This window comes from Marmota marmota, unplaced genomic scaffold, assembly GCF_001458135.2.
Source record: "Marmota marmota marmota unplaced genomic scaffold, marMar, whole genome shotgun sequence".
NCBI classification, from domain to species: Eukaryota; Metazoa; Chordata; class Mammalia; order Rodentia; family Sciuridae; genus Marmota; species Marmota marmota.
The window spans coordinates 2,209,598-2,231,976 of NW_026000171.1; the positions used below are offsets into that span (position 1 = coordinate 2,209,598).

A 22,379-nucleotide genomic window follows, 5' to 3' on the forward strand; every position below is an offset into this window, starting at 1 on the left:
TGGCCTCCAGGGCTCCAGCGGCCAGGCTCAGGAAGTGGGAGTGGAGCTAGCCGGCCGCGGGGGCGGGGACAGGGAGCGCTGGGAGCTAAGACCGGCCTGTCGCAATCGCAATGGGGGAAGAGGAACAGGCTTGGCTGCCTAGATGCAGGGCGGGAGGGGGTGGCCGGGAAAGCACGTGAGGACAGCAGGCCCGGAACCCGGCCTCCTCCCTTCTTCGGAAGCCTGACCAGGAGAGAAGGACTGCCAGAACAGGAGGGCCCAGCTGGTGGGAAAGGGGCAACAGACAATGGACAGCCCTCAGGCAGGCCTCCAAGAGCCTGGACCCAGAGGAGTGTACAGATAGATGGGTGCCAGATCTGAAAAATGGAGGTTCCAGGGACCGACGGAGTGCATTGAGCAGAGACTCAGGAACAACCAGCAGAATGTAGCTGTCTGGAACCCAGAATTCCCTCTTGGCAGACGCCTGCGTGCCTGCCCTGCTCTGTGACTTTTTAAGACAAACTAGAAGGGATAGCAAGTCAGATGGGTCTCCACCCTGCTGACCCAACCCACTAGGCAACTTGAGAGAGTGCAGCTGGTCCTGAGCCCAGAGAGAGTGGAGAGGATGTGCAGACTGAGTTCCTGATGAGTGGGCACAGCTGGGCATGCTGCTGGGAAGCCTAGTCCCAGCTTCCTCACCCAAGTGCAGCCCCCTCACCTTCAGGAGGAGACTGAGGCTCAGGGTGCCAGGTACAGGAGACCCAGATTCCAAGGTTATTTAGCCTGGTGCCTGCCCCCTTTCTTTCCACTATCTTCTTTCAACCTATTAACCCTACCCCAGGGCTGTTTGCAGTGTTGCCGCCAGCCTATTGGGTCTCCAAGTTTCAGTGCTCTTGGCTAACTCCTGTCTGTGCTTGAGGAGACACTCTGGCTCTGGGAAGCATCTGCTAGACCAGCTGCGCCTCCCTAGGAAAGCTGTCTCTGTACCCTGCTTTCTTAGTAGACTCTGCAGTGACTAGAACCAAATGTTTGAGTCTAGCATACGCTGACTCATACCACGTGCCCAATACAGATTTATGGAATAAATGAACAACGTGCACCTTGCTTAACCGGTCCATGAACTGGACCAGGGTCTAGAGCTCCTGATTTCCAGGTCCCAGATCATTTCAGCAACCACACTGCCTCCTTGTAACTCAGAGGTGTCTCCTTTGGGATGAGGGGCTAATTTTTCCCTTGAGATAGGTCACTTGTACTTGTCCCTGACAACCTCTGTTCAGCACTCATCTTTACCCTGGTTGGTAGATGGCCATGCAGGCTCTTAGTGGAGAAGACAGGAAATGTTGGTGCAGGAGTATGGGGAGGAGATGTTACAAAGACTGAAGGGATCTGCCTGAGTGTTAGACTCTGTCAGGAGCTCTCTCCTCACCCGCAGTCCTAGCACCTGCATGCTGTTGGCAACTGTGAATATGAATGAGCCATGGCTGCCTGGAGAGGGAAGAAGTATCTAGACAGTGGGCACTGCTCAGGGCTGCAGCTCTTTCCAGATCTAGGGTATTGGGCTCACCCTGAGCTCTTAAATGCATAAAGGAATGGGTATCTAGTGGCTTTAAATCCTTTTTTCACTTTTAAAAAATTTTTTATTGTGGAAATTTTATAACATAATAAACAAAGTGAGAAAAAAATAATATTGGGACCTGCTATGTCTTCATTACCCCTTCAACTCACGGTCAGTTTTATTTCTTTGTATGCCTCCTTCCCACACTAACATACATGCTCTGTTAATCCCCCTTGATTATTATGAAGCACATTCAAGACATCATGTCATTTCATTTAAAAATATTTCAGGCTTTTACTCTAAAAGAAAGAGACTCTTTTAGTTGAGATAAAACATGAATGAAGTGTATGAAGTACACAAATCTTATACATACAGGTAGGAAATATGAATTGGTGAATTTTCAACCTCAAAGATTCTGTGTATCCCTCTAGAACATTTCTTGCACTACAAAAGGTTGCTGCATGCCCTTTGCAGGCACAGATAACCACTCTCTCAGATCCTTTTTAACCTCCGCAGGCTGAACTGGGCTTCTTTTCTTGTGCCAGTAAGCAGCTGATTCACTTTGGTATCTGTTCTCCACCCTTTCCATGTATTGGGAACTACATTTCCCAGACTCCTTTTACTCTGGCTTCTGCATAGGTTCAGCCAATAGGAGGCACTGGCAAATAACAAGTGGGTGAGGAGAGAAGACGCCAGGCCATCTCTCCCATTCTGTTTTCTGGCATCACTTGTGGCTGGTTATATTTCTTTCTACACTCCTTCCACAATCCCATTTCCTACTGGGGAGTCCCCACTATTTAGTTCCCGCTAAATAGCTTTGCGAGCTTCTTGGTCTCTAATGCTGGGATACCCTTCTGTCTTCCAGCCTAAAGGAGGGAAGCTGCTTCCTGCTCTGTTACTTTCTTACTGTCTCCATTACCCATATACCAATTCCTTGTTAATTTTTTTTTTCCATTTGGAAGAGTGTTTCATATTTCCTACCTGGCCTATGACAGACACATCAATAAATAGCTGTTATGCCTACCCAATTGACCCTTGGAGGACAGAGACTCACAAAGACAAAAAAATCCATGATTTCTTGTGGGCAGGGTACCATCTTCACTTTTTTCCTTTCATGTTCTTTGCCAGCTTCCTTGAAGTTTTACTGAGGTCCATTGGGCAGCACCAGACCCAGACTGAGTGTCCCATACACACTTAGAACATATGAAAGTGATGTGGTGGTACACGCCTGTAATCTCAGTGGCTCGGGAGGTTGAGGCAGGATTGTAAGATCAAAGCCAGCCTCAGCAATTTAGAGAAGCCCTGTCCCAAAATAAAAAAATAAAAATGGCTGGGGATGTGGCTCAGTGGCTAACTGCCCCCTGGATTCAATCCATTGGTACCCCAAACAAAACAATAGCAATAATAACACAAGTGACAGTGGGGTATCCTCCCAGGCCTTCTTCAGAGCAGGTTACTGAGAGGTCCTTCTTCCCACAGGCCCTTGAAGAATTCCAAAAGGAGATCAGTATGAAGAGAGTCTTTCAAATGTTGTTTCTTTCTCTCTTCTGTCCCACACTGCTGGTGCCTTTGGATAGGGTCTGGCAAACACTGAAAAATGAATATAACTGATGAGGGCTGACTTTCTCTGCAGTTGTTCTCAACTGGGTGAATTTGCCCCCCAGAAGACATTTGGCAACATCTTCAGACATTTTTGGTTGCAACTGTTTTGGAGGTACTACCATTTTCTAGGGCATAGAAGTCAAGATGCTGCTAAATATCCCATAATGCACAGGCCAGCCCTCCACAACAAAGAATTATCTGGCTCAAAATGTCAGTAGTGCGGAGGGTGATAAGCCTTGTCTTAACCAAGGGAATAAATTTTTAATGGTGAACTTCTAAGTATTTTTCCAGACCCTATCTGGACTAGACTAAGAGTGAAAGGGAGGGATTTTCTGGTCCATCGTTTTAGATTCATATCCCATAAATAAACACAAAAGGATTGCTGTTTTCCCCAGTATGTATCCCAGGGTGAAGCAGTTTTAAGTGGTAAGACTAAAGAGTTATATTTAGCCAGATTTGGTGGCACATGCCTGTAATCCCTGTAGGAAGCTGAGGCAGGAGGATCGCAAGTTCGAGGCTAGCCTCAGCAACTTAGGGAGACCTTGTTTCAAACTAAGATTTTTTTAAAAAGTCTGGGGATATAGCTCAGTGGTAAAGAGCCCCTGGATTTAATCCCAGTAACAACAACATAAAAAATAGTTGCATTTAATTAACTCGTTTTTACTCTAGAAAGGATATAGGCTGCAAAGGAAAAAAGTGAGGGAAATTTAGGTAAATTGATAATTCACAAATAAATGATTTATCAGAGGAAATTAGGATGTTATATGTTTGGGGTCTTCTTTCTCATTGCACAAGCCTCTCTGTCAAAAATAAATCTTGGGCCTTACCAAAAAGAGGCTAATTCTGCTGTCCTCTGCAGAGTGGATCAACAAATAGTGACCACTAGACACTGAGGTCACCAAGATGAAAAAGCTAGGTCCCTGTCCTCAGAAAACTCACAACATGATGCATACATACGTAAGTATGCACACACACTCTCACTTTCTCTAGCATAATCATAGTAAAGAGCAGCAAGTACTGAGATAGGCTCTCCCTGAGAGTGTGGAGGAGAATGATTCCTTCTATCATTGTTTGTCCCTGGAGCACAAGAGGCAGGAAAAGCTTCCAACTCATAATCTTTATCCTACTGAGGGCCCTCTGGTTTCAGTTCTTTCCATGCAACCATTTTTTTTTTTTTTTGGTACCAGGGATTGAACTCAGAGGCACTCAACCACTGAGCCACATCCCCAACCCGATTTTGTATTTTATTTAGAGACAGGGTTTCATAATTGCTTAGCACCTTGCCATTGCTGAAGCTGATTTGAACTCTCCATCCTCCTGTCTAAGCCTCCCCAGCCACTGGGATTACAGGTGTGCGCCTGGCTTCTATGCAACCTTTGTACATTTTATGGCCATACCAAGAATTAGAAGGTGGCTGAAGTTTGGGCAGGGCTGGGACTCTGGGAGAGGCTGAGAGGAGCCCTAGAAAGTGGGTGCTTCCTAGATAAGATCAGTAAGACCCCCGACCTCCCATACAACAAGACTCCACTTCTGTCATGTGGGGTTTTTTTTTTTAACCTTTATTTATTTATTTTTATGTGGTGCTGAGGTTCAAATCCAGTGCCTCACACATGCTAGGCAACGGAGCCACAACCCCAACCAAGACTACACTTCTGGAAGTCAGGGAAGCAGTGTTGAGCTTGGAAGCGGAATTGAGGGTGGTGATGCTGCACAGGGAGGAGGCTTGGTTTTCATTCTGGCCCTACTTCAACTTCTGAGTGACTGTGGGTAAGTCACTTTGCTTCTCTGGGCCTCCGTCTCTCATGACTTGAGCAATGGGCCATATTCAGATTGGCTAGCAAGGCCTTTGAAACCATCTGGCCTGCCTTTCCCACCTCTTCCTATCTCATCATTTTTCAAATGGGAATGCTGGGGCCCAGAGAGATAAATTTCCTGTTCCAAAGTCACACAGTTTAAAAGCAAAAGTGGAAGCCATAGCATAATATTTGTAACATGGTCACACATGAAAAAAATTGTACATTTAATGTAAGAAAATACATATAAATCTATAAGGACACACAAAAAGATACAGGGCTGGGCATGATGGGACATGCTTATAATCCCAGTGACTCAAGAGGCTGAGGCAGGAAGATCACAAGTTCAAGGCCAGCCTGGGCAATTTAGTGAGATCCTGTCTCAAACTAAAAATAAAAAGGGCTGAGGATGTAGCTCTGTGGTAGAGTGCCTCTGGGTTCAATCCCAGTACTGGGGGAAAAATGTGATAGTGACAGATATACAAATTATAGTGGGTCTTTTGGGGCTGAGGGAAGGAAAATAAATGAAGCAATGAAAACAGTTATTATTCCTTTTACTTGTGTATTGCTGGGAAACGATTGTGACAAAATATATTTGTGTATTATTTTTACACTTTTAAAAGATATTATTTCAAATGGAGCCCTGACAAAAGCACAGGTCTCAGCTTTCTATTTTTCTCACAACAAGCTTGCTCTGGCCCATTCCGGATCTACAATGCTGTGGGCTCTAAGCTGCTCCTGTACCTTGGCAGGACGTGCCAGGATCACCACACTCTCCAGATCAGACCTTGCAGTTCTCAGCCTTTGAGATGAAGACTGTTTGTCATTAATGGCTGGATTTCAGACACCATCTAGCAAACAGAAAAGGGGAGGGGGGGTGCTTCTGAGCACCTACTAGATCAAACAGTTAGAGAGCCACATATCTGTTTGTAGGACCCTAATTTAAGGACCTCACTCATCTAGGGGTGTCTGGGTTCCACAGGGAGGCAGGGATAGTGCAGAGAGAGCTTTTCTCAACCCCAAGGAGACAGTCCAATACCCAAAGAACTGATGAAATCATGGTCTCTACATGGAATTTAACAGTCCCTTCCTGGCTTTCAAATCCAGGTACAGAAGAGCCCTCAAGGAGGAGAAGAATTCTGAATTCTGTTTATAACTCTGATGCTATTCAGTTTTGTGACATCAGGTCAGAAAACCAGCTTATCTTTGTGGAGGGCCAGTTCTTTTTCTGGAAAGTGAAGAAAAAGCCAATCTTTCCTTTTCCTAGGGGAGGTTTCACAAGAGATGGCAAGGTAAACCACCAGATTAGGTTTAGAATCCTGGTTAACACCTGCTCTTTTAGAAATCACAAAAGACAGCCACAAGGTCAGTTTGTACCCTGAGCCAGAGGACCCTCCTTCCCTCTTTGCCTAGTGAACTCATTCTTTGACATCCAGTTGAGAGGCCAGCATCTCTGGGATCTCACCTGGAAGTGAGAGCCTCCCTTGGACTCTCAGAGTGCTTGGTTCTTATCTCTGCCTCTATATCCTTATCTTACTATATATTGCAACTACCTGTTTGTAGGCCTGCTTCTTTCCATGAGCATAGATCAGTGCTCAGGCAGGCCTGGGCTTGCAGGTCGGAGCACATTGGAATGCCCAGGCCTGCTGCTGGAGGGAGGGAGGCAGGAAGAGCCAGTGACCACACTCCTGCACTCTGGGCTGCCTGCTGCAGGACCCAAGGGTGGTAGATCTGACTTGCAAAGGGCCTGAGCTATGTGAATGGATCTCCTGTGACTCCTTGGGTCCTCTTTTGGGGCTAGATTCTCTGACCCTTCCCTTTCCACTCACTCACTGCTTCCATCTTTACTATTTGGCTGCATTATAATTGAATAGAGGTCTTGGAGAAAAACAGCCCCAACTAATTATCCCTCTTCCACAGCAGTGTAACTTGGACCATGCGCACCCTCTTCCTCCCAGACACCCAGAAATGACACATCCCTTTTTGCCCTCTCAGTGCTCTCTGTCCGTGCCTTTCCCTGGGCTCCCAGTCTCCCAGTCTGTACCCACAGTACCCTGCTTGGCCCCTAGGCTACCTCTCAGTGCCCACATTCCTGCAACCCCGTGACCAAACCAGGGGACGTTACACATTCTTGGCCTGGCAGTCAATGGTGTAAAAAAGAACAGAATGTCCCAGGGCCCCACCCATCCCCCAGCTTCACCTGGGCCCCTCCCTGGCCAGGACAAGGCTGAGCAGGGGGGTGGCAAGTCTGGAGGGAAGAGGATGGAGGAGGAGAGAGAGGCAGCAGGGGCCAGCAGTTGTTCCCACTTTTGTGGAGACTCTTCTTTCTCACTAGAACCCAGGGATGAGGCTGATCCTGTGGGTGACTTTGGAGGTGCTCCCACTAGGGGGGATCCTACCTCCTGGAAGCCTTCTTGAGGCTCCCTCCCTTGCTTGCCTGCTTGGAAGAAAGACTCCCTTTGGCTCTCTCCTCTGTACTTTCCACCTCTGCCTCTGTGTCCCAAGGCCCCTCCTTCATCCCTCTGTCTCAGCCCTTCACTCGGTCTGTCCTCCTCTTCCTGTCTCCCCTTTCTGCCTTCCCTGTTCTCCTGGTTTCCCCACCCTAGTCTCACTCATCCTGGTGGCTCATCCTCCTTCCTATTTTGCCCTCCTGGCTTTGTGTCCAGGATTCGTCTACCTGTTCAAGATTTCTAATGCTTATCTACCTACCCTTCTCCCCTGCCCAGTCTCCATCAATCCCCAGCCCAGACCCTTCCTCACATCTCCTCCCACCTTCTCAGGTCCCCACACTCCAGCCCCCAGGAGTCCTCCTTCTTTGGAGAGCTCTCAGCCCCAACTCCTCCTCTGCTCCTCCCTCCACCCTGCTCACCTTTAATTGAGATGCTAATGAGGCTTCTGTCCCTTCCATCCCTGGCCAACAGGCAGGCAGGCGGGCTCCCAGGCCAGGCCGCTGCACCTGTCAGGTGAGGGGGAGGAGAGGCTTGGCTGCCAGATTCAACTGGAAAGGAACCAGTCCTAGCCCAGCCACACCTGGGAGTAGGGAGAAGGAGGCAGCTCAGACCTCCTGGAGCCCTGCAGTCCCAGGGCAGAGAGGGAGTCAGGACAGAGCAGGAGGAGAGGGCCCAGGAGGAGAAAGGGAAAGGCTGAGGAGGAAGAGGAAGAGAGGCAGGATCAGAGAGCCTGGCACAGGGAGAGGAGACTGGCAAGGAAGAGGAGAACTGAGAGAGAGAGACCCGAAGAGAAGCTGAAGGCAGGCAGAAGGGGTGAGAGGCAGAAGCCAAGTCCTGAAGGAAGAGGGCCAGAGGCCGACTGACCAGCAGGCAGAGGCCTCCTGCTGTGGAGAAAGAAAGGAAGGTGTTAGCGCGGAAAGCAAAAGTGGCCTTATCTGGGAAGCAGAGAGGCCACTCCAGGGAAGCCCAGAGCCAGCTCCTTGGCCCGGACTCCAGCAGGTCAGCTGGCTCCTGGAGAGGTAGAGGAGGGCGGGAGGGAGGAGAGGGGGGAAAGTGGACTCAGGGTGTGATGTGGGCATGGCCCAAGCCAGCCTCACTCTGGGCCCAAGTTGTTGATGAGGAAGGGCTCCCAAAGCCCTGAGCTCAGCCTGACCCTGACCATCACCTCCCCAACCCACCTAAGGGCTCAATGAAGGGGGACAAGCTCAAGGAGCAAGACCCTTGCCCTCCCCCACCCATCCAAGGGCTCATGAAGGGGGACAAGCGTGAGGAGCAGGGGCTGGGCCCCGAACCTGAAGTCCCCCAGCAGCCCACAGAGGAGGAGGAGGCTCTGATCGAGTTCCACCGTTCCTACCGAGAGCTCTTCCAGTTCTTCTGCAACAATACCACCATCCACGGTGCCATCCGCCTGGTGTGCTCCAAGCACAACCGCATGAAGACGGCCTTCTGGGCCGTGCTCTGGCTCTGCACGTTTGGCATGATGTACTGGCAGTTTGCCCTGATGTTTGAAGAGTACTTCAGCTACCCTGTCAGCCTCAACATCAACCTCAACTCTGACAAGCTCGTCTTCCCTGCTGTCACAGTCTGCACGCTCAATCCCTACAGGTCAGTCCGTCTTCTGCCACTTGCCTGACACCTGGAAGAGTGGTCAGAGGACATAGAAGTGCTCATCCGTCAGGCAGAACCCGCAGGCCCAGGGGGAGGAGCTGATGTTCTTGTGCCCAGATTGATCCCCTCTGGGCAAGATAGGGAGTCCCCCCTCCCTACTTGGTGGAATGGCATTCCTGCCCAGTGGAGCCAGCCTCACCCACAGAGGAGTGCTGGACGAGCAGGGCACTCCATTCCCATCCCTCTTCTTCCTGAAAGGGGGAATTGAGGAGGTGGACATACTGATAATTTCCAAAAGGGCAGGGTCGAGCTCAGCCCCACTACTTCCTGGAGCAAGATGACAACCTTCTAGAACAAGGTCTCTGCCACTTCTGCAGAAGGATCTGATGTAGGGCTGGGGTGTAGCTCAGTGGTAGACTGTGTACTTAACATGTGCAAAGCCCTGGGTTCAATCCCTAGCAATAACCACCACCACCACCACCACAAAAAAGAGTCTAATGGAGAATGAGGCCAGGTGAGGTGAGGCCAGGCCATGCAGGTGCCCTGGAGGTGGGTGAGGTCAGTCTTTGTGTGGAAGGGGAGCCTTGTTGTGGAGAAAGCATTGTGTGTGGGGTGGGTGGAGGTTAGGGCTTAAAGCAAGCCTTGAGGGTGGGGGTTAGAAAAGCTAGAGAAAAATGGGGTAGGATAGAGAGCCGCCCCTTGTCGACTGTTCCCAAAAGATCCTGCTAAGATATGGAGGCCCCTGCTCAGGTGCCTGACCTCCACAGGCTTGTGTGTGCCTTGATATTTTTGGGTTTCATCAGCACTCTTTGCCAATTCTAGTCTGGAAATTAGAGAGGGTGGTAACCATGGAGAAGAGAGGAGGGCAGGGCTGTTTACATATACCTTTTATTTGTATTCACTCAGTCCTGCCACACCTTGGGAACACCTGCGTAAAGCCAGCCACAGTGCTAGGCCCAGAGAAAATGGATTCATTAATAACTCAACAACCTTGATTGGAGGTACTTAGCTCTAGGTAGTGGGGACACAAAGCTAAAATAAGGTGGAGAGGTAGGAATATAAACAAATAACTGCAGTACACTGTGATAAGTATAATGAAAATCATGAGTCAGTCTGCCTTCTAGGAGTGCAAGATCTTTTATGAGTCTTTGTATGCACATGAGTGTATGAGCACACCCACTGGGAATATGTGTGGTTATGGATGGTTGGGATTGGTTACATGTTGTGGGTGGAGGCCCCTCATATAGTCTGTTGTGTCCTAAGGTGCATTGTGAACTAATAAGGGTTGGGAAGTCCTGTTCTGGAGAGAAAATACTCTCTTCATATAATATCCAGGGCAGGGGCCACTTGCTGAGTAAGCTACTGTATGCAGCAGCCACTGCTAAGTGCTGACAGCCAGCTCATGACATTCTCACAACATCCTATGGAGGCAGGAACTATTATCCCTGTTTTGCACAAGAGGAAACTGAGGCAAAGAGAGATAAGTCACCAGTTCACAGGGATAGTGACTGAACTGTGACTCATCTGTTTGCCCAATCCCCAAACTCTGCTCCTTCTTAATACACAGGATGTAGGACATGGAATAAATGAAATCTCCAATCAGATGATGTTTCCCTCTTATTTCTGGGCCGTCTTTGATTCCTTCCCTCAGCTTCATTTTTTCTGTAAGCTTCCTCCCCCTCTCATTCCCTTAGGCCAAAATGGAGGTGGAGAACATAGCAGGAGCTGGAGGACAGGTCTGGGGAAGGCCATGAGCAGGGTAGTAGGCACTCAATAAATATTTGTGGTTGCAAAGATGTTGATGAGATATGGAGAGGGCAGGGGTGAATCTGTTGAGGCCTGAGTGTCTTCTAGAATTCTTCTGGGGGCCGGTTCCAGGACAGGACAGGATAAAACTGCAGAGAATGGAAATCACAGGAGGGGAGATAGTAGAGGATAGGAAAGGTAGCAGAATACAACAGTTACTAATAGGGCATTATGTAAAAATGTGGATGTGTAACTGACGTGATTCTGCAATCTGTATTTGGGGTAAAATTGGGAGTTCAAAACCCACTTGAATCAAATGTATGAAATATGATATGTCAAGAGCTTTGTAATGTTTTGAACAACCAATTAAAAAAAAAAAAAGAAATCACAGTCCTTAGGGGCTCCCAGATTGGGAGATAGGTGGCTACCGCATAACAATCCCTCCTGCTGGACACACTGTGGTAGAGTTAGGAGGGAGAGAACACTTAGGAAGGAAAGGACGAAGGGAAGGCTCCCAAGCACAGGGCAAGCAGACCAGACACCTCCTTTGTGCTTACTCCTGTGCTGAATGCTTTCTAGATACTATCTCATTTAATCTTTTTTAAAAAAAACTTTTTTAGTTGTAGATAGACACAACACCTTTATTATATTATATTATATTTATTTATTTATTATGTGGTGCTGAGGTGCTAAGCCTCACCGGTGCTAAGCAGGTGCTCTACCACTGAGCCATGACTCCAGGCCTCATTTAATCTTTTTCTTTCTTTCTTTTTTGTGTGTGTGTGTGTGTGGTGCTGGGAATTGAACCCAGGACCTTGGGCATTCGAGGCAAGCATTCTACTAACTGAGCTATATCCCTGGCCCTCCTCATTTAATCTTAAAAAGTGCAGGGAAGTGGGTATTTTTATATATTTAATTTTTCAGATGGGGAAATTGAGGTTTATCAAGTAAAATAACTTGAACAAGTCCACATAGTTAATAATAAAAATGATAACAATAATAGCTATTGCTATGTATATTTATGTGCCAAGCATTTTTCCAAATGAATCAAAACCTGAAGTAAGTTGGGCATGGTGGTGCAGGCCTGTAATCCCAGCAGCTCAGGAGGCCGAGGCAGGAGGTTTGGGAGTTCAAAGCTAGCCTCAGCAATTTAGCAAGGCCTTAAGCAACTCAGCAAGACCCTGTCTCTAAATAAAATATAAAAAGGGATGGGGGGTGGGGGTTGTGGCTCAGTGGTAAAGCGCTTGCCTAGCATGCATGAGACACTGGGTTTGATCCCCGGCACCACATAAAAATAAAAACAAATAAAGGTATTGTGTCCATCTACAACTAAAAAAATAAATAAATAAATAAATGGAGATGTGGCTCAGTGGTTTAGCGCCCTTGGGTTCAATCCCTGGTACCAAAAAAAAAAAAAAAAGAAATCGGAATTAAATGATATTAAATTATTTAATCCTCACATCTTATTGGAAGTTGGTACCATTATCCCATTTTATGGATGAGGAAACTGAGACCCAGAAAGTTAAGTAACTTGGTCAAGTATAGACAGGTAGCAAGTGGTAAAAACTGGGATTCAAAAATCACTACCAAGAACCAGTGCACCTCAGATAAGCAATCACAAACCAATTTTGTTTGATATCAAAGGGCTCTCTCCCATTACACTGAAAGTCACGAGCAGGCAAAGGCTTCCCAGGGTTGGGGCAGTGGTAGGAGACAGTGGGAAGAGTGATAGTAAGAGGAGGGGTACTTTTCAGGAGTCCTGAGCAGGCAGGGATCCAGGCTGGTGGCTCTGTTGGAGGAGAGAGGTAGGGTGGGTAGACAGGCTAATTAATGCAGCTCGGTGAGTGCTAACCTACCCGAGTGTGAGTCAGAGCAGCCAGGCAGAGCAGAGGGAGGAGCTGGGGCAGAGGGAGGAGCTGTGTGGCTCCCCCAGGGAATGAAGGGAAGGTGTCGGAATGGGTTGAGATAGAGGAACTGGAGTGGAGCAGATGGAAGCTGCAGTGTCCACCAGCTGAGGACTGCAGCCACTAGAGGGAGAGTAAAAAGATGGTCCTGCCTATGGGGCTGTGCTGCTTTGTATAATATCCAGGAAAGGGGACAAGGCTGACAGCTGTCCTAAGCAAGGAAGTGCTAAAGGGTCCACACCACTGCTGTCCCATTCTTTCTGGCCCACAGAGGGGTTTTTCACCCAAAGGAAATTTCATATTCATATTCATATCCTTGGAACATAGAGCTAGTCCAGACCTAAGGGAAAACCCAGGGTTCTTGAACAATGAATTGTGAAATCTTTTTTTGGAGATGGCAGAGCAGGGGCCCTGGTAAACAAGTATGGGAGAGGAGGCTGGGTGTAGTGGCGCATGCTTGTAATCCCAACAGGAGGATTGCAAGTTCAAAGCCAGCCTCAGCAACTTAAAAAGGCCCTAAGCAATTTAAAGAGACCCTGTCACAAAATGAAAAACAAAAAGGCCTGGGGATGTGGCTCAGGGGTTAAAGCCCTCTAGGTTCAATTTCCAATACCAAAAAAAAAAAAAAAGAATGAGAGAGGAAAGGGACAATTTCCCAAAGAGAGCCACTTCAGGGAAGGAGAGTAGGTTTGAGCTAGAGAGTCATCCCTGACCATGGGGGGCCCTACAACTCACCATCTGGAATACCAGGCTTTGCTCTGCAGGCCTGGCAGGGAGACAGCTCAGACTTGGACTCCCTGAGCCTCCCATACTGATCGGGTGCTTCTCCAGGCAGAAACCTTATTCCCTCTGCAGTAGCTACTACTAGAAAATTCTTCCTTAGGTAAAGCTGCAGTTTTACTCCTGGTAACTTCTACCTTTTGGTTCTGCATTTTGAAGTAACATGGCTATTAGTTCAGGTACAGCTGTAACAGCAGCTGCTACTCTGCAGGATACAGAGTGCACTCTCACATTTTGATCTCATATCACGCTGCTTAGATGAGGAGGCAAGTATCCCCATAGACAGATGAGAATGTCGAAGCTTGATAACCTAGAGGCTTTGCAAAGTCGCCCAGCTGTAGAGTGGAGGAGTCAGAATTGGAATCTGCATCTTTAGTTCCACTTTTGGTCAGACCACAAGGTCATGTGGTAGATAAGTGGCAGATGGTGCTCCTTTGTCTCCTTACCTTTTTTTTTTTTTCCAATAATAGTAATAATAATAGTGATGATAATAAAAACAACAGTAGCAGTTGTATAGTTTTTACTCTGCCAGGTACTCTGTCCAGTTCTTTTCCTATACTAACTATTTAATCCTTGTTACAACATTAGAAAGCAGATATTATTTCTCCCATTTTATGGATGATGAAACAGAAATATAAAGAAGATGAGTAACTTGTCCAAAGCTAACCAGCACAGTGGTGAGGTTAGAGTATGAGCCTGGAAAACTAAGTAGAGCTTAGTTTCTGAAGGCTGTGGGTGGAGCTCACTGCAGAAAGAACTTACCTTTAATATTTCCTTAAACTGAAATGGTTTCTAGATTTCTCACCATCCTGACTGTCCGTCCTCTGAACTGTCCTTAGTTTGTGAAGTATCTTGTTCTTAAAATGTCTTGGCCAGGACTAAGTTTCACATGTGATTTGAGAGCTTAGGACTGACTCTAGAGGGGTGATCTCCATCCTCAAGGAGGCTCAGAGGTGAGGGCTAATTGTGGGGCTCCTGCCTGTGAATGCCTTGTAGTATAGGCTGAAGTTTGTGTGTGTGTGTGTGTGTGTGTGTCTGTCTGTCTGTCTAGACTCCATTGAGGTTGTGTTCATGATCCCCTGGGAGACAAGATTGGACGTGCTGAGAGGTGAAGAATGGGGTTGGGGAAGGGGCCAAAGAAAGGAGTGTCAAGGTTTCTAAGTAGTCCCTGAAGGAAGCAGAGTAGGGCTGGGTCCCCACGTACACACTGGTGAGTCAAGGGGCTTGTGTGTTTCTTGTGCCCAGCTTTGGTGTATTTTTCTCTGTTTCTTTTGGCTGTAGGTGTCAACTTCCAGGCTCTGCCTCCTGTTAGAGGAATTCTAATGTCAGGAAGTTAGGGAGGGAGGTCATTCCTGTCTTAAGTGGAAAACAAAGAGGGAAGTGACATAAGGGACCTCTGTGTGGAGTCCAGCTTCTTCTAGAGGCCTTGTCATGGGTTTGGGGGGGAGGATGGTCAGGGGCTGGAAGACCAGGCAGTGTTAGGGTGTGTGCTCCTCAGCATTCCCTCTGGAAGAGGCTGGAGAGAGCCGGATATGATGAACAGCATGAAGGGGAGAGCCTGGCATAGGGATAGCAGGGTGCTCTATGGGGAAGAGTGACAGCTTGGAGTTGGTGGTGAGTGAGAGGGAGGTATACGAGGCAGAACAGGGGTATAGATGGTGTCATGACAATAACTCCAGCCAAGCTGGAGGACCTGGGTTCTTCCTGTATGACTTTGAAAAAGACACTTCACTTTCCTGGGCTTTGGACGCCTGTCTGTCTTCCTGATAGTTGATGGTCTTTTTTGCTTTGAATATTTTCTTATTTAACTCTTCAAGAGCTTCATATGAAGCTTTAGTGTTCTGCCCATTTTACACATGAAGAACTGAGATTGGGATTCAGAAAAGTTGGGTTACTTACCCAACATCTCATAGCTAGAAAGTATGCAGCTGGGACAACAGGACTCGCATTCAGTTGACTCTGGCTCTTATGGGGACAGAATGAAGGACAATGTGATGGGTAGAGCTCTATTTGATCCATTTCCTGGCTGTGCTGTCTTGAACAAATCACCATGTCTTAGGGGTTTTTTGGGATGGGTTAGGGGGCATACCCGGGATTGAACTCAGGGGCACTCAACCACTAAGCCACATCCCCAGCCCTATTTTGTATTTTATTTAGAGACAGGGTCTCACTGAGTTGCTTAGCACCTCACTTTTGCTGAGGCTGGCTTTGAACTCTCAACTCTCCTGCCTCAGTCTCCTGAGCTGCTGGATTATAGGCATGCACCACCACGCTCAGCTTTTTTTTTTTTTTTTTTAATTTTAATTTTCTGCAGTGCTGGGTATAAAACCCAGGGCCTTATTCATGTTAGGCAATAGCTCTACCACTAAGCTACATCCCCAGCCCTGTCTCAGATTGTTCACCACAAAAAGGGAATGACAATAATGTCAGCTAAGAGTGGCTACTGAGTCACACTGAAGAGTAAATAATGGCATTCTTGCTTGGTTCCTAGTGAATGCTCAATAAATGATAGCTATTATTATCAGCCTTTTAATTGCCAATATCAAATAAGCATCTCAGAAGGCCAAACACACTCCTTCCACCTGAGTTACATTTTTTCCTATAAGGCTATGAGGGGATAAAAGTCCAGCCAGCTAGACTTGTAGGGCCAAGTGGAGGAGGATGTGAGGATCTAGATTAGACTGTGGTTGATGTAGCTGCACATTAGGACATGTGGAGGTTCTTTTATTTGTTTGTTTGCTTATTTATTTATCAGTGGTACTGGGGATTGAATTTAGAGACACTCTATCACTGAACCACATCTCCAGCCCTTTTTATTTTTATTTTTTTGAGACAGAATTTCACTAAGTTGTCCAGGTTGGCCTTGTGCTTGCAATCCTCCTGTTTCAGCTTCTTGAGTTGCTGAAATTATAGGGGCTCTTTTAAACATGGGGGTGTAGCTCAGTGGTAGAGCCATTAGTTGGCTTGTTTTTAGACTTCATATAAAAGGAATCATGCAATATGTATTTACTTGTATGTGTGACTGGTTTATTTTGCTTAATGTTTCTAAAATTCATCCCTTTGTGTGTGTGTGTGTGTGTGTGTATGTGTGTGTGTGCATCTCAGATCTTTTTAACTGTTGAGTGGTTTTGATGAACATTTGGGTTTTTCCAAGTTTTTTGGTTATTGTGAATAAAACTTCTATGAATGTTCATGTGCAGGTTTTTATGTTTTCCTTGCATTTGGGTAATAGCCAGGAGTGGAATTGGTAAAATATCTAGAAGTGAAATTGCTGGGTCATAATGCCATAAGGTCATGTTTAACTCTTTATAAAAAACTGCCAAACAGTCCTTCAAAGAGATTGTACCATTTTATACTCCCACCAGCAGTCTAGGAGAATTCTAGTTGCTTTCCATTCTTACTAACATTTGGAGCTGTTGATGTTTTTAGTTTTAGCTCTCCTACTAGATGTTAAATGGTACCTCTTTTTTTTAATATTTATTTTTTAGTTATAGGTGGACACAATATCTTTATTTTATTTTTTTATGTGGTGCTGAGGATCGAACCCAGTGCCTCATGCATGCTAGACGAGCATTCTACCTTTGAGCCACAACCCCAGCGCCCCCAACCCCCCCAGTCTGCTTTTTTTTTTATATTGGGGATGGAACCCTCATGCATGCAAACACTCTACCACTGAGCTATGTCCCCAGCCCCCTCATTATGGTTTTAATTTGCAATTTCCTGAGGACTATGTTGAGTACTTTTTCATGTGTTTAGTGCATCTCTTTTTGCTCATTTTTTAAAAAATGTATTTTTTCACAGTATATAAATTATTCTATTGTTGATTTGTAAGAGGTCTTTAAATACCAAGATGCTCTTCCTTAGATATCTTTCTTTTTCTTTTCTTTTTTCTTTAAAGGACAGCTTAATTGAAGTACAATTCACATCACCATATCATAATTTATTCATTTAACGTGTATAATTCAATGATTTTTATTATTTTCACAGAATTGTGCAATTATCATCATTGTTAATTTTAGAACATTTTCATCATCCTAAAAGGAAATCCTATTCCCTTTTCCCCATTCCCTTAACCCCCAGCCTTGGTCAATCATTAATGTATTTTCTATCTCTATGGATTTGCCTATTCTGAACATTTCATGTTAACTCAGCCATAGTATATGTGGTCTTTTGTGTGTAGCTTCTTTCATTTAGTGTAATAGTTTCACAGTTCATCCATGTTGTAGCATGTATCCATACTTAATTTCTTTTTATTGTTGAATAAAAATATTCCAATGTGTGGATATGTCATTTATTTATCCTTTCATCAACTAATGGATATTGGATTATTTCTACTTTTTGGCTATTATGAGCAAGTAGTACTACTATAAACATTTATGCACAGTTTTATGTGCGGGTCTATGTTATTTTTCTTAGGAGTGGAATTGATAGATTATATGGTAACTCTATGTTTAACCTTTTGAGAAACTTACAGATTATTTTCCAAAGTGGTTGTACCATTTTACATTCTCACCAACAATGTATAATGACCAGAGCCCAGATAGATCATCTAAAAATGAAGATCTGTTCATAAATGTGTCTGCCTCAAAAAATTGTTACAGGAATTATTTGTTTGTTTGTTTTTTAATTTATAAGAAAATTTTACCTACCTGAAGCTCATGAATATATCTTCCATTTTAATGGTTCTGAATTTTATATTTTGTTATATGATTCATCTTTAATTTTTGTGTATAGGATAAGTAGAAATCATTTTGTCTGTACAGTATCCTGCTGTTTCAGCACAATTAATTAATTTGTTAAAAATTCTTTCCCACTGAATTCACTCAGAGTTTTGGTCAGTTGACCATGTTATATGTGTGAGTTTATTTCTGAGCTTCTTTGTGTGTGTGTGTGTGTGTTTGGGGAGTGGATACTGGGGATTGAACCCAGGGGCACTTTATCACTGAGCCACATCTCTAGCCCTTTTTATTTTTTTGTTTTGAGACAAAGTCTAGCTAAATTGCCTAGGCTAGCCTTGAATTTGCAATCTGCCTTCCTGCCTTGGCCTCCAGAGTCACTGGGATTACTGGTCTGAGACCTCAAATCCACCCACACTTGTGATTACTGCGGCTTTAGAGTAAATATTAGGTAGTATAAATATTCCTTGCTTTTCTTTTCTAAAGTTGTTTTGGCCATTCTAGGTCCTTTGTATTTACATATAAATCTTAGAACCAGTCTGTTGATTTATTTAAAAATGCTGAAATTTTACTTGTGATAGTGTTGACTCTAAACATGAATTTGAGAGCTACCTTGAGTTTCTGATCCCTGGTCATCTGTATCTTTCCATTTATTTTGGTCTTTGATTTCTTTTTAGCAGGAATTTCAGTACAGTTTCTGTATAGGGATCTTGCACATCTGTTACTTAATCCTGGATGTTATGTTTTTAAACATGGAATTGTTTTTGTGGTTTCAATTTTCAGTGTCTCATTGACGAATGCAGAAATACAATTAATTTTTCTATATTGGTTTCGTATCATTCAGCTTCATTTATTAGGTCTAGATGTCTGTCTTGCTTTAGTAAATTGTAGTCCCAAAGCCAGCTATGTGGACTTTTAATTGAGGTGTAATTGGTCCAGTATTGAGGAGCAATATGAAGATTTATACTGAATAACGTTTAATTTATAAAACTGAGCCTTTGGAGGAAGGGGCAAGAATGGCTGTGGCATCTGGTATTTTTAGAGTTCTTCGGAAAGATTCTAAGAGCGCAGTTGAGAACCTTTGATTTACAAGGTGCCTGGTGGCAGACACACTGGCCCAAAGGTCACCCTCCCCTAGGGGACTAGCAACGAGGGCTGAGGGAGTGTCTGGACCAAGGACCACCCTCGAGAAAAGGCAGATGAGTTCCGGGTTCCCTTCCAGGCCGGGAGGAGTGGGATAAGCACGCCTCACAGACAGGCGGCCTCGCGCCTGTGGCTCTAACAGACGTCCATCAATGTCCCCTTGACCGAGGTTCGCTGTGCCTCCCACTTCCTCCGCAGACACACCTATCTACACTCCCCCCCGCCCCGCCCCCGCGAGAGATCCCTGTTAACAGGGCGCTATCCACAAGCTTCACGCGGACGACCCTCACCCGTGGCAGATGTTACAGATGAGGAAACTGAGGCTCAGAGAGGCCGGGCCTTCGTGTAGGGCCGCCTCCAGTTCGACCCTTTTCCCGTAACCCTTTTCAGGTATAATGAAATTAAATCGGAGCTGGAGGAGCTGGACCACATCACTGAGCAGACGCTCTTTGACCTGTACAAATACAAGTTCAACACGCGCCTGGCCAGTCCCCGCGGCCGTCGCGATCTCGGGGGCACTCTGCCGCACCCACTGCAGCGCCTGCGGGTCCTGCCCCAGCCCCAGCCCCACAAGGCCCGCAGAGCACGCGGCGCGACCTCCAGCATGCAGGACAACAACCCCCAAGTGGACAGGAAAGACTGGAAGATCGGCTTCCAACTGGTAAGGCAGCTGGAGGGCACCGCCCGTCCACTCGCCCCACCCTGGCCCCGCCCACGCCGCAGACCCCGCCCCTTTCGGACCCGCCTCTACAGATGAACGAATCAGAATTAGCTCTTCTGATTGCGGGCAAATTAAATAAATGAAACAAAATAGAATGAAATGGAATGGAAAGAAAAGAGAAAAATAAAATGTAAAATAAAAATAAAATTACACCTTTCTGTGAGCCAGTTTGTGCAGTTTCCTCGCTGGGAGCCTATGTTCCAGCGTTTAAGCCACAGGAAGTCCAATCTATTGTGGAAAATGCACTTTTCAAAATCTCTGGTTCTCAATGGTGGTGCTCAATTGGGACCTTCCAAGTCTAATGGAAAACTGGGGCTTTACTAGCCTAAGACAGAGAACTAGAGACAGTAAAACGGGAGACTTAAAAGTATTTTTAAAATACAAAATTAGCTGTGGGTGTAGCTGAGTGGTAGAGCACTTGCCTAGCATGCATGAGACACTGGATTCAATCCCCAGCCCCCCAAATAAATAAATAAATAAATAAAATCTGAGGCAAAATTAGAGGAAATGTCTTCTAGGCCCAGCTCTGTCTGAAAAACAAAACAAAATACATACCTTTTGTTTCCTCAGTCTTCCCCCCAGTGAAATGGGAGAAGTTCTTGCTCTTCCCCCTGCAGGGAGTATATAAATGAACTGTAATCATGTGTGACTCTTCCCTGCTCACCTATCCTTTAAATCCATTTTCCCCTGGCCCACTCTCCTGGGCTTCTGCTTTTCCCACCCTTTCTGCATTATTGCATTCTTATTCCTCATCCCTGTCCATCAGCCCTCAGAACTCCAGACAACTTATCCTTGACCCCGCCCTGGCCTGCTGCTGGCCTTTTGGGCCCACTAACATTCTGCTCTCTGTGTCCAGTGCAACCAGAACAAATCTGACTGCTTCTACCAAACATACTCATCAGGGGTGGATGCGGTGAGGGAGTGGTACCGCTTCCATTACATCAACATTTTGTCCAGGCTGCCAGATACCTCACCATCTCTGCAGGAGGAGGCATTGGGCAACTTCATCTTCACCTGCCGCTTCAACCAGGCCTCCTGCAACCAGGCGTGAGTAGGTTCTGCTGGGGTGGGTGTTCTTCTCTGGGCCTCCCTTGGGTCATCCTGAGGCCCATGGGTCCAGAAAATGCTTGATAATTAAATATGGAAATGCTGACAGTGGGTAAAGGGGAAGAACTGGCCTCAGGACCATGCCTCTGCCTCACAGGTCACACGGAGGCCCTGCTAGATCTGAGTGCAGTGGCCTCATCTGAATTCCCTGGGAAGATTGGGGCTCAAGGTCTGGCTTTGAGAAATCAAGAACTAGAAGCATGGTTCTCGGTCTTTCTAAGGCCTCTTTCTCACTAGCATTAAAGTTCACTCAGACCTGGGAGGTAGTAAGTGTAGTGAAATAGTGTGGATTGAAAGACTAAAACCCAGTTCCCACTCTGTTTCTGTGACTTCCTGGTTGGGTGACTGAGCATTTCACATCATTCTTCAGAGCCCTTTGTTTGTAAAATGGAAACAAAACAAAGTACACAAAATGAAATTCATTCATCCAACGTGTTTTTTTTTTGTTGTTGTTTGTTTTATTTGTTTGTTTTGCTTTGTTTTGTTTTGTTTTTAATTGTCTGGACTATGTGCCAGATACCGTTCTAGGCACTTGAGGCACATTAGAGAAAAAAAAAAAAAAAAGCCCTTGCCCTTTTGGCACTTGTACTCAAGTGAAGATGATGAGGATAACACAGAGTGCACAAGGTAACACTTGTCAAGACATTTATACACCACTGGATTGATGGATCTTAATATTCTTGTCCTTAAACTGGGTCAGAAGCCGGCATTAGCTGAAGATTCTTCCTACTCCGTTGCCCCTCAAGCATTCTTTATGTTGGGACCCCTGTCATGATGTCCTTGCAAAGAGGTCATGGCTGCTGTAGTCTCTTTGAGAACTGGGAAAGGCTGGGAGTGGAGGGGGTTCCATTCTGTTGCCTCTGGCCTCGTCCTACGCCGGCCTTCCCCTCCTGCTTCTGCTCCTTGAGCTTTGGGGGCCATCTCCATGTCTCTGCCTGGCTGAGGAAGGGTGCTGAGGCAGCATCTCCATTCTACAGGGGGCCCTTCCCTCCTATGCTGGAGAATGGCAGCAGGGCCAGGTGTCACCTGGTTCTGCCCCTACCATTCACCCCTCACATATACTTTGTTCAGCACACAACTTGGTTCCTGTCTCTAGTCTTAGTGTTTGTTTGAGGACAGAAGTGAGCAGCTGGGAAGTAGGGCAGCTAAGCCCGAGTCAACTGGCACCTGCCACCAAGCCTCTCTAACTGTCACTTTCCCACCTGTAGTTTTCATTTCCATCCTCTCCCTTTGCCTGCTCAATGCTTGTGCCTCCCATCAACAGAAAGTCCATAGTTCATCCTTGTTTTGGCATTTAAGTGACTTCCTCAGTTCA

At 46.1% G+C, this 22,379-nt stretch overlaps 2 protein-coding genes across 9 annotated transcripts in view; one reads left to right on the forward strand and one right to left on the reverse strand.

Moving 5' to 3' along the window:
- Ltbr (lymphotoxin beta receptor) overlaps nucleotides 1-8,860 on the reverse strand; it is a 15,229-nt gene extending 6,369 nt beyond the window's left edge. For 2 of the 4 annotated variants that reach the window (XM_048787658.1, XM_048787657.1), the window contains exons 1-2: nucleotides 8,734-8,860; nucleotides 7,799-7,885 (exon numbers count right to left, since the gene is read on the reverse strand). In XM_048787658.1, the coding sequence (XP_048643615.1) occupies nucleotides 7,799-7,837 (39 nt within the window). In that variant the 5' untranslated portion in view covers nucleotides 7,838-7,885; nucleotides 8,734-8,860. Of the gene's footprint in view, nucleotides 75-7,798; nucleotides 7,886-8,733 lie in introns of those variants that run through there. The other 2 variants (XM_015500727.2, XM_015500728.2) reach the window with 2 other exon arrangements.
- Nucleotides 7,203-22,379, forward strand: part of Scnn1a (sodium channel epithelial 1 subunit alpha) — a 26,940-nt gene continuing 11,763 nt past the window's right edge. For 2 of the 5 annotated variants that reach the window (XM_048787651.1, XM_048787654.1), the window contains exons 1-4: nucleotides 7,899-8,378; nucleotides 8,563-8,984; nucleotides 19,627-19,897; nucleotides 20,814-21,004. In XM_048787651.1, the coding sequence (XP_048643608.1) occupies nucleotides 8,569-8,984; nucleotides 19,627-19,897; nucleotides 20,814-21,004 (878 nt within the window). In that variant the 5' untranslated portion in view covers nucleotides 7,899-8,378; nucleotides 8,563-8,568. The other 3 variants (XM_048787653.1, XM_048787655.1, XM_048787652.1) reach the window with 3 other exon arrangements.